The sequence below is a fragment of the Chelonia mydas genome, chromosome 11 (genome assembly GCF_015237465.2).
Source record: "Chelonia mydas isolate rCheMyd1 chromosome 11, rCheMyd1.pri.v2, whole genome shotgun sequence".
NCBI lineage: Eukaryota > Metazoa > Chordata > Testudines > Cheloniidae > Chelonia > Chelonia mydas.
The window spans coordinates 60,097,623-60,109,719 of NC_051251.2; the positions used below are offsets into that span (position 1 = coordinate 60,097,623).

A 12,097-nucleotide genomic window follows, 5' to 3' on the forward strand; every position below is an offset into this window, starting at 1 on the left:
CTTTCCATGATCTCGAACTACATCAGGGAATGCTACCATTTTATGTTAGCTGTGGTGATGGCATTATGCTGCCAATGTTTTGATACATGGAAGCCTAAAAATATTCTGAGAAGAGTGCAGTACACTGCAGGAACAAACTCCACACGCTGGTACATCATGGAGACATTTTCATCCAACATGCACTGAAGTTCAACAATGCAGAGAGAAAAGGGGAATTTTATGGAAAAATCCTCAAACATTCTGTATAAAATAATAAAAAAATTGATACACAAAAATTGTATTGGTAAAGAACAGCTAGACATGCAACTGAACATAACACAGAGAGAGAGAGAGAGAGAGAGAGAGAGAGCTGGGATGAAAAGAAATGGGTTGAGAGAGGAAGGAATACTGCATTCTACAATCCAGCCAATTCATTTGGGTTTATTCAGTAGCATTAGGGTTAAAGCTTTTTAAATTGTAAATCTAAATTTTTGTTAAAGATTAAAGAACATAATTATATTTACTCCTAAGGTTTGTCAACACCACATCCTCCTTATAACATGGTCCCCCTTTGAGCCAAGCGGTGAGTTTCATGATGATTGTAATAGAAAGCCTTCTTTGTAACTGATGCCAAAAACAGCCTACTAGAATGGACATCCACAGTTACTAAACATTTTATTAGGACACATTTTGTCAGTGCCACTATATATGACTAGCTAACTTATATGAAAAGGTTTGCATATCAATTTGTTATAAGGGCCAATACATGGATAGTACTATCTCTACTCTTCATTTGACTGGGAGAAAACTGGAATATTAACTTATAATGAAATAGATCAGACTGAAATAGAATAACTTATAATGAACACAGCGTGTGCCTCTATTTGTCAAAGTAAGCTAGTAAGGCAAGGAATTGGACAAAACCCTGGAGCAATTCAGCAGGTTCAAAAGAAAGATTAAGATCTCTGAAAAGGGTTAGTCGCCAAGATTTGAGTAATATCAGTCACTCAGGTTAATGTGCTTTCAAAACAGCCCTGACCTTAATTCTGCCCTGTATAAGGCATGCCGGGCACGCAGACCTTAGCTGTGCTGGGCTTCGCGTTTGACACCTGAGACAGTGAGGCAACAGGAGAAACACAAGGAGCATCAAACACAAAGAGGGCGACAGAAGCATAACAAGCACGCATCAGTGCATGGCAGGGTTTGCAAAGATTGGGAATTAAAGACTACATGCGAGGTTGTCCTGTGACCCAGTTTGTCTTGTCATTTAAAAACCACATTCTGAACTCTCTTTTGGCTTTTTTTTTGTATTGCCATCCTGGCTATATTTAAAATTGGAGAGCTGCTGGTAAACTAAGTAAATAAAAAGACCAACCTAAACAACACTGTTTTTGGTGTCCTTTACTGTACTGAACTGGTTAATAAAATATTATTTGGCGGATATGCAAGTCTAATTATTCAGAAATACAGAATCATTCATTTGCTCCAACTGTATTCTCAAAGAGCAATTTTTTTTTTTTAATCAGCAATTAGATTACCATATGGCTTTTGAACATGCTTTTAAAATTTTAGATACAATTAAGCATGAAGAATTTTGCCTGGCATCTAGGAGGGCGATTTTTACACAAACCAATAAACACAAGTAATATTGAGGAAAGGACAAAGAACAATGTCTCTGAACTTTTAAAAATATGCACAATTATTTGTAACAAATTACGAAAGTGTGTTCAGTGAAATTTGGTTTCTAAAGGCCTAGAAGATAATTCATTCCGTGTTTAAGATTTTTTTTCTCTTCTCTGAGGCAGTTAAAACTAACTTATATTTGCAGTTGTTAATTCACAATGGTGAGGTGTATCTTTAGGAATATTTAGAAACTACACCAATGCTATTTATAAGGAGAGAGCAGCTAATAGTTTGTATATGCAATAGCTACACTATTGTTAAAGCATTTTTTGGTATGCAGAATTACTCTATATGCATGGATCTGGGCTCCCAGAGCACACCGACAAAACACACAAGAACAGCTCCCCTTGCTCCATACAGTGTGTTAATGCCTTTATTAATATTTTCTTTTCTGGGGCCCCTCCAAGACCTTTTTTGACCTGAAGGATTCTCACTATTCCCTGTCCCTTTACTATTCACAATCTCAAACTTGCATTATGATTCTCCTTCTGCTCAATGGCCAGACCCCCTCTGAGGCGCCTCAGTGTTTTGTCTGACTAAAAGATAACCAAGCAATAAAAGGCCTCCTCCCAGCAGAGGACTGGTGACCTAGGAATGAGAGACCAAGCACAAGTCCCATAATGATCCGACTCTGGGCTACAACTCGACTGTCAAGCCAAGCCTCCATTTTCTGAAACTTTTCATCTTGTTTGGTTTCCTTTAAAACCAGCAAACATATTGTGTGGACACTATGATAAACACTCAGAAGGCACTGCTGGAGTCTAGCCGGTCAATGATCTGCCTGTACCAGGAATGTCTCACTGTGATTGTAACTGCCTCATCACAGCACCAACATTTCAGTGACAATATTCTTCCTCTCCCCCGCCCCCCAAATATACCTTAATTCTTATTATTATCTCCTTAATTCTCGGAGCTCTGGTATTACTGAGGTCAGAGACCCAGACAGGACCAAAATTAGGTACTATAGGCTGTAATGATTGCTGCAGTTAAGGTTATAACTCAATTCTTCAGTTGTAACCCCTGCACTTAACTTTTTCAAAAATGTACTTTTGAGATAAAACGTCACATACTTTGCATAAGTGCAAAGGTGAACTCTGGACATTTTTAGGGCAATCCATTCACCTGTGTTGGGCAAGTGTGGGAGAAATACAACTTTTCTTGTTTGAAAAAAAGTTGTTCCACTTTTTGTTGCAGACAAGTAACTCAAATTGCTGAATTATAAAACTTCAGTCTTTGTACATGGATAGCCCTTAATAAGGAACTGTCTGAAAAAAACGTGTTTTAAAATTGCTTTAATCAGATCTAGTACAAATTCTCTTAGGTTTTGAGTTGAGCAATTGCCAGTGGCACGATGGAGTTGTAAAAATACAGCATCACAAGTCCACTGTGCTCCAAGAAAATTAAATGCAAAAAACTTTAGTACTGTAGGAAGTTTTTTCAGGTTTAAAAAAAAATCAATCAGGAAATGAAAAGTTACAGTTCTCATAGCAACATTATCTCGCCCACATTGCATATTCTGTACCAATTCAAATTTTCAAGGGCAAATGCACTTTTGCACATGCCCAACACCTGATCAGATTATGCATGTCAGGATGACAAGCATGGACTGGTACAGGCACACAAATGATCAGCTCTTGTGCACTTTTAAAAGTTTGGTCAACAGTAGGCAGAACTTGTTACTACTAGATTAAGTACTGAATGATTAGATTTATACAAAAAATAACCCTCCCCCATCAAAGACTCTAGATGCTCCGACAAATTATGAAACGTAAAAGGTATGTGCAGGGTAGATGAGTTAATATTGCTTAGAGAACTATAACTTGTATGTTGCTTAACGTCTGCATATTTGAATTTGCATCAACTTATTTTCTTTATTTAGTTATACATTCCACAACCCACATCACCACTGGAGGAGAGAGTGAGATCTGTATGCTTTTTCTTTAAGATGTTTCCATTTTAAAAACGTTGTCTTTTGTAAAATGAATTCACTGTCTGTAACAGATGCAAGCACTGAAGGAAGTAGCCCTAAGCATCTCTCACATTGTCCTGCCAATGTACCTCAACTCTGACCTGACACTGTTAATTCAGATTCTGTGCCCGTTCAGCACCTGGTATCTATGCGAAGACTGCCAACAAAGTCATTCATAGTTGCAATTTTTGTGGTGTGTTCTGTTGTTCATGAGGAATTGCATTAATGACTTATTTCACAATGGAGGTGTAAAACTTTTGGTTATTACTAACCCACAGCAGACCTGAGCCAGGCATTCAAGAGTTGAAATCCTTTATACCCATTTACCAACACCATGAGGCATCCGCTCTCCTCTCACTACCCAATTACTACTTCTGTTTCATATTTTGTCTACAGCATATTAAAACATTCAATAAAATATTCAATTATCGTGGAACCCAAATAAAAGCACCTAGGGGAATACCCGCTGGAGCAGATTTCAAAACAGGCTCATGTGTCTGTCTGCTTCTAGCTTCACCTCTCAGCTGTTCACAGCCTCACAATGGAAGGACATGACTAGTTTCTTAAGTAAAGAGATCTTCCTGAAAGCATTTCATTCAACTTTTTGGCAGTTAATGTTTTTGCTTGGTCTTTTTCAACATTACTCAGTAGAATTTTTAAGCCACGGCTGTCTTACACCTAATAATTGGAAAATGACTAAAAAACCCGTCAAGCTTCTATGGGCACGTATAAAACCTCACAGGAGGCTCAAGAGGTGAGTCATTACCCTGGAGAAAGCTATATCTGAAAAAAATTATAATGCAGTATGTTGAAAAGGTGGAGTAAAAAGGGAAGAGAATCCCAGTAAAGATACAGATGAGAAGAGATGTCACTGTGTTTCGTACATTTTGTGGGGGTGTTGGTTCTCATGCTAAAGTCTTCTTGTTACCTTGCTGGACTCTTCCAGCTGAGTGCCTCGTTTCCAGGCCTCAGAGAAGATAGAGCTGACAATACTTTGGGAACGGACATGGCCAGTTGGCTGGGTGTCAGAAACTCCACTGTCAGATTGATTAGAGTGATTTGATTGAGACTCTGTTTAAAAAATATGAAACACAGGAAAAAGTTCATTTTTATCAAAGTAAGTCAATGAGTTTGTAATGTGACACTTTCATGAGTGACACTTTCTAGGCACAGAGGTGACAGGTTAATTTCATGCTTGCTAAAATACATTATCTCACCAAAGGACATTATTTCCACTAAAACACTTAGCTCATGGTCAGACATACTGGAAAATTGCTGGTCTGAAACACCCCCTCACACATACACACACACATCCAAAAAAAACCCTGACAATCACACCTGCAACCTTGTGAAGACAGCCGCATATCAGTTATGTTATGTGAAGGCTATCCTGTTCTCATGCCTTACAGAAGCTTCTGTTCATGTTGCCTAGCCCAAGGATGCCAGGAAGTCACAAGAGTTGTAACTTAGTCCTGGTGACTGAGCAGATAGCTTTGCAATGCCCTGTCCACGCAAAACATAACAGTTCTGCAAATCAATTGTTTTCAGTAGAACCATGCTTGACTATCCATTGCAGGCTCAAACCCAATTCCATACAGTTGTAAATTAGGTGTAAACAATGAGGAAGACGTGTAAATTGTTAACCAATTTTTGAACAGCTACAGTAACTCCCCACTTAACATCCTCTTGCTTAACGTTGTTTCGATCTTACATCCCTGCTCCATTACAGAACACGCTCGTTTAAAGTTCTGCAACGCTCTGCTATAATGTCATTTGGTCACCTGCTTTGACAACTGCTGGCAGCCCCCATCAGCTCCCCTACGCCCCCCCAGTGCCTCCTGCCCACCAGCGGACCCCGCGGATCAGCGCCTTCCTCCTGCTCCCCCCGCCTCCTGCCCACGGCAAGCAGCTGGTTTGCGGCATTCAGGAGGCAGGGGGAGGAGCGAGGACTCAGCGCGCAGGCTCCCCCTCCCTCCCAAACGACACAAACCAGCTGACTGCCGTGGGCAGGAGGCAGGGGAGGGAGAAGGGAGCCTGTGCACCGAGTCCTCGCTCCTCCCCATTCCCTCCTGAACGCCGCAAACCAGCTGATTGCCGTGGGCAGGAGGCAGGGGAGGGAGAGGGGAGCCTGTGCCATGAATCCTCGCTCCTCCCTCCTGAATGCTGCAAACCAGCTGATTGCCACTGGCAGGAGGCAGGGGAGGGAGGGGGGAAGAGCGAGGATGCGGCATGTGGAGTAAAGGGGGAAGAGGTGGGGGGAGGAAGAGAAGAGGCGAGTTAAGGGTGGGGGCTTGAGGGAAGGGGTGGAGTGGGCAGGCCGAGGGTTGAGGCCCCCTCCCCCCTCCGGTGCTTGCACAGTAGGGGAAGCTCCCGCCGTGCAACGTGCTTCTCCTAGCCTACAGCACCTTCAGCCTCCTTGCCTGCCTCATTGTCTTCAGTGCCAGTGGGCTTGTGCCTTTGTGGGGTAAGGCGGGGCCCCCTCCCATTGCTTCATACTCAGCAATGATGTTCCCATGGGTTCGTACTCAGCAATGATGATTGTAGCATTAAATTATTTCTTTAAAATTGTTTAAAACTTATACCTGTATTAAACTGCTTGTTTAAAATTATTTAAAACTTATATCTGTATTAAATTGCTTGTTTAAAATGTATATATTGCCTTTTGTCTGGCAAAAACTTTTTCCCCTGGAACCTAACCCCCCATTTACATTAATTCTTATGGGGAAATTAGATTCGCTTAACATCGTTTCACTTAAAGTCACATTTTTCAGGAACAGAACTACAGCGTTAAGCGAGGAGCTACTGTATTTGTCTTAAAAATGGGTTTGTCACAGGACCGGGACCAGTGTTTTAAAAAGTGTGTGTGTGTGAGAGAACAGGTTTGTGGCGTTTCTGCCTTTGGGTAGAGACTATTTATCATGTATTTATTTCATACACTTTATCCCACCAAAGCAGTTTAAAAACTATACAGATCTCCACTCATCATGAAACACAAGCCTGGGATGTAATTTTTAAATTGCTGTGGACAGGTATGAGGCATTTGAAAGGATGTTTCCTTTTCTCAGTTTCAGAAAAATTCTCTTTTTGGCTGTGAATGAGAAAAGGACATTATATTAATATTAATCACAACTACTAAAGAATAGAATAGTATAAATTGCTTTTTGAAATTAAAAGACAGTCTAGAAGTACTGGGACTATGTGGAAATAACCAGTCACATTCACTAGTCTTTTCTGGAGTTTTCAAATGGTTTCCGAAGCAAACGATATTTAACAGTATTTCCATTACAGGTCAGGCTATTATAGCTACCTGGTAAACTGGAAGAGCTGGATCCTGACTTGATACTGGAGCTGGACAAGGAAGTCCAGTCATATGCTGACTCTGTCCTCTTCAGTGCTTCCTGATAGTTCACATACAGTTGCTTCCCATACTGAACAAAGAGAAACAATAAAACGTAACAACTGTTTAGATTGTGCCTGTTTCAGCTGATTGATTAACAGTCTCTCTGCCGAGGAACCCAGGCACTTGGATTATTTTCAGTAGAGTTTTGTTTTTCATTTAGTTTAAGAACAGTTGCATTGTCTTCTTTCACTTTTATTATCTAATTGCTTAGAGAACCAGAAACAACCTGGTTATCCTGCAGAAGAAAATGTCAAACTATTTGATAACATGAAAGTGCAATAAAATCATTTACTGAATCCAGGGGTTGGGAACCTGCGGCACGCGAGCTGATTTACAGTGGCACTCTGCTGCCGGCCCGGGTTCCCGGCCTCCGGCCCCGCTCAGCCCGCTGCTGGCCTGGATGGATGGAATCCCAGACTGGCAGCGGGCTGAGCGGGGCCGGTGGCTGGGACCCAGCTGGCAGGGGCTGGTGGATAGAACCCCAGACCGGCAGCAGGCAGAGAGCTCAGCCCGCTGCCGGTCTGGGGTTCCAGTTGTCGCCCCCACTGCCAGTCTGGGATCCCAGCCGCTGGCTGGGCCCCTCTGAGCCCGGGTCCTGGCCGCCGGCCCCGCACAGCCCGCTGCCAGTCTGGGGTTCTATCTGCCGGCCCCGGTAAATGTAAAATGTATTACTGGCACGCAAAACCTTAAATTACAGTGAATAAACGAAGACTTGGCACACCACTTCTGAAAGGTTGCCGACCCCTGACTTAATCCATTGAGCCAAGGTGCTGGTTCTAAATAATCATTACTTCAACTACTAAGTCTCTATTTTTGATATAGCCATCTTTCTCAAATCCATTTATAAGTTAGCCCGAAATGAGTCTGCACAGCTAAAAACTAACAGTGACATCGCATGTCTAGTGGCACTTCACTGTGAGATCGGAGAGCAGGAAGAGAGAGATTAAGGTGCAGAAAAATTTGTATAAGCACCTAAAGCAGCAATTCTGGTAAAGAAACATTTATACTGTTGATAGGCTTCAAAAAGAAATACGTATGAAAACTAGCTTAAGACTTTTGTGGAGCTTCAAGTTCAGAATGGCTAGATATAGGGAAGTTTATAAACAGATAACATGCATTGTCTCGATAATTATTTGAAACAAGTAACATTTGACCCATAGCTCATTAACTTCTTGATTAGTTAATTTTGTGTGTGTCTTCTCGATCTCCCCTCACTGAGGCATCATCTGTTTCAGTAAGATAATATATAGGTAACACTATTAAATAGCACTACATTGCAAGAATGGAAGAGGAATAAAATGATTCAGGTAGTTACCTTAGCAATACGGATGCCATTTATCCACTGGTGTAGAGTTCTTACATCATCACAGCAGAGATATTTGATATACTGAGACTTCTTCTGGATCTGAGGGTGCTGCAGAAAGAGTATTTAGTCTATCAATATTTTAATCTAAAGAACATTAAGAAGAATTAAAGAGTTGAAAAAAAGCTATTCTTGAAGAGTGGGCTTCAAAACACTGTTATTCAATCGTTGGCATTGCTACTTTCAAATCTAGTGGAAAATTAAAGCAGGAAATGCAAGAAAAACATTATTCTATCAAGGTTCAGATCAGGACTTCCTAACTATTGAAATTGTGAACTGTTACACCATTAAAGATGGGATATATGCTCTTGGTAGGTTGGGTGTTCGAGGAAAAAAATTACTTGACACCCGAAGTGGCAACATGGGGACTGTCTGGCCAGCACCCATTTCAGGTTTGCAATACCATTAAAGGGCTGTTCTTACAGAATTTTGGTGTCGGAGCTGGTCTGGCCCCTTGGAATCTTTGGAGGTGGTCATGCATTGAGTTGAAATGGTCAGAAAATTCCCACTTTCTAGAAGCTGCAGGAGGGGGAAGATGTCTACCTCTGATGTGGTGGAAAAGAAAGGGTTAATCCATTTGACCTCTACCAACACATGCATCGCTGAAGGAGATGGGAAGAAGAAAGCTTAATAATCCACCTTTCTATAATGCCAAAACCAGGCTTTGAAAAAATGAACCCGCACTAGCTTTTTCCACCTCTAACTACCTTGAGAGTTGAAGAACAGTGTTTGGCCACTGGCCGGCACGATTACTTTTATTAACAGTTTAGCCATTGCCAAGCACAGTTACTTTAATTAACATTTTATATACAAAAGCCTGTAAGATGAAAACTAGCTAATATTTCTGTTTCAGACAGTTACACCACTTGCCATTCCCTCCTCCCCCGCACAAAAAAGAAACACAACTCTTCACACTTTATTTAGAAAAATATCCTATTTCAAATTCAGTCTTCAACATGTCAGATTCAAATAAGATCAATATATTTGTTTTTTCAGATTCTGATGATGGAAGCCACTTTGGCCGGAATACTTGGTCATTTCCTGTTCGGTTTGTAAAAGTTATGTATCTCACAGCTGCCAGTATCCCTATTAATCCCTTCATCAGATTATGGTTCAATTATACAAAGATCTGCTGGAAGATTCAAAATATCCCCACTTTCTTGGAGGTTCTCTCTCACATGCATCCAAGATCTTTTAACTCCTTTTGAGAACACTTGCTTACACTACATCTTCCAATGAACACTGTCTGTGACTCATTTTGAGTATCTGTGAAATGTGAGACAGATATATATCACTTCAGCTGCAGAACATACAATTGGTCTCATTCTACTGTTGAATCATTAAGTACTCCCGCTTTTACTAATCTTACTATCAATTCCTTTAGCGTATGTGTCGTACAGCAAAGAAAACCCTGTACAACTCTGCTTAGAATAGAAGCATAGAGAAGTTGAATGACTTGCCCAAGGTTATGTAGCAACTCAGCAGAAGACACAAAAAGCCCTGAGTGCTCATTCCAGTTCTCTGCCCCAACAGCTGATCGAATAAAATTTCTCAACTTTCTGTCTCAAATTATACCATAGCTAAAAAGAAGCTCTAAAATCTAAACTTCAGGATCAAAAAGAGTTAACGTTATAACTTGGCATACAAAAGCTACAACTCACATTTGAGGGCAGATTCTGCCACCCCTCGTACTTTACTAAATCACTCAAACTACTTGTGCAAGGTTCAAACATGAGTAAGAGGGGTAGAATCTGGACCTTAATAATGATCAAAATTTGACTGCTCCCCATTCGTCACTTTGGTAAAACGAGTGCAATCTGGGTTTTTTTCTTTCAAACTGCATGAATACAAGTAGCACAAAACTGAGCAGCCATAAATAAATGATGCTGTTTTCACATACCCTTCGACCTGTGAAACACTGCTTCACACTGCTGGAATGTAAGTGAGAGAAGGCCCAACACCACTTAAAATCTCATGTTAACTGCCTGGTGATATACCAACACCATATTTCACTTACACCTCAAAAAACACTATACAAATTAGAGCAACCAACCCCATCACATGCACTTACTTAAACAACTCACTGCAATGCTCTAAAATTAATGGGAAATTTTTGATTTATTAAAATTTGAGTTAAGATTTTTCTATGGCTCCATTTATACTCAGAATGGTAATAAAACAATTTTAATAAATTTATTCCAGTAAGATTTGGCCAGTACACTGGCTGGCCAAGAAGTTATAGAAAACAGCTCAACGAGAGCCACATCTGAATCATGTAGACAGGAAAGGACTATGGCTACGATTTTGCACAGAGGTCACAGAATCTGTGACTTCCAGAGACCTCTGTGACATTTTCTCCCCCAGGGCTGGAGCTCCCAGCTGGCCCGCCCCACAGCTCCCAGCCCCTGTCCTGGTGGGGGGGTCCCTGCAGCTCCCAGCTGCAGTGGGGGAACCCCCACCGCGGCAGGGGGACCCTGAAGCTCCCAGCCGCAGCAGGGCAACGCCCCGGAGCTCCCAGTGGGGGGGCAAGGGGATCTCGCAGTAGCCCAGCTCCTGCAGGCAGCAGGGGACCCCAGAGGCTCACACTCGCTGCAGGTGGCAGGAACCCCCTGGAGCTCCCTGCTGGCATGGGCGGTTGGCCCCCCGGGGCTGCTTGGCCGCTGTGCAAGGGGAGACCCTGGAACTCCCACAAATCACAGCAGCGGGGGATGCCGGAGTCCCAGCAGCTTTGGGTGCTGTACCTGCCTCCCTACTCATTTTGTCAGGGACATTTTTAGTTAAAGTTAGGGACAAGTCACGGGCTTCCATGAATTTTTGTTTATTGCCCGTGACCTGTCCATGGCTTTACCAAGAATATCTGTGACAAAATCTTAGCTTTAGAAATGACACACTGGAAATGTAGGCATGATCCGTACTTGCCTTGATATTCTGCAAATCAATTTATATCAAAAGGAGTACTTGTGGCACCTTAGAGACTAACCAATTTATTTGAGCATGAGCTTTCGTGAGCTACAGCTCGATGAAGTGAGCTGTAGCTCACGAAAGCTCATGCTCAAATAAATTGGTTAGTCTCTAAGGTGCCACAAGTACTCCTTTTCTTTTTGCGAATACAGACTAACACGGCTGTTACTCTGAAATTTATATCAAATAATTTATAAATATCCACCAATACTTAAATCTCTGCTTTTACTTGCTCTCAATTATCTGCATAGGAATCATGTGCCAATGACTTAAGAGGACATGGAAAAGAGTTTTCAGGTTAGAATTTAACTAATGTTTCTTAACCCAAATATTGTGTATTTATTATAGTAGGTAAGTAAGTATTTTTACCTCTAACTGTGCACAAATATATGATAAAGTGTCTCATGGCAAGATTATATCACCTTTTCATAAAGTTTGTGGACATGCACTAGAATAACTGACATGCCTAATGTTTGCTCATTGCATATGCAATGAAATGGGAGATGTGACCGATGACAGAAAACAAGTAACCGTACTCCTATTAAAGGGGAACAGGACCCATTATCCTCATCCAAGCACCATGTTTAAGTTCATGAAGAAACATTTCTTACCATGAACACACTGTGAAAAACTGTTTCAAAATAATTTTGAGTCTACCACAACCAACACTATTTCTAGCATAAAATACGGGAGGCGAATGGAATAGATCAGAAGAAAGCTGGCACAACCTAAAGATACCTGA

The 12,097-nt window shown here is 41.4% G+C and overlaps 1 protein-coding gene across 8 annotated transcripts in view; it reads right to left on the reverse strand.

Moving 5' to 3' along the window:
- RAPH1 (Ras association (RalGDS/AF-6) and pleckstrin homology domains 1) overlaps positions 1-12,097 on the reverse strand; it is a 162,192-nt gene that overhangs the window by 10,967 nt on the left and 139,128 nt on the right. For all 8 annotated transcript variants that reach the window (XM_037912272.2, XM_043524886.1, XM_037912273.2 and 5 more), the window contains 3 exons: positions 8,347-8,445; positions 6,939-7,059; positions 4,560-4,702 (listed from right to left, as the gene is read on the reverse strand). In XM_037912272.2, coding sequence (XP_037768200.1) covers positions 4,560-4,702; positions 6,939-7,059; positions 8,347-8,445 — 363 coding nt within the window. The remainder of the gene's footprint in view (positions 1-4,559; positions 4,703-6,938; positions 7,060-8,346; positions 8,446-12,097) is intronic.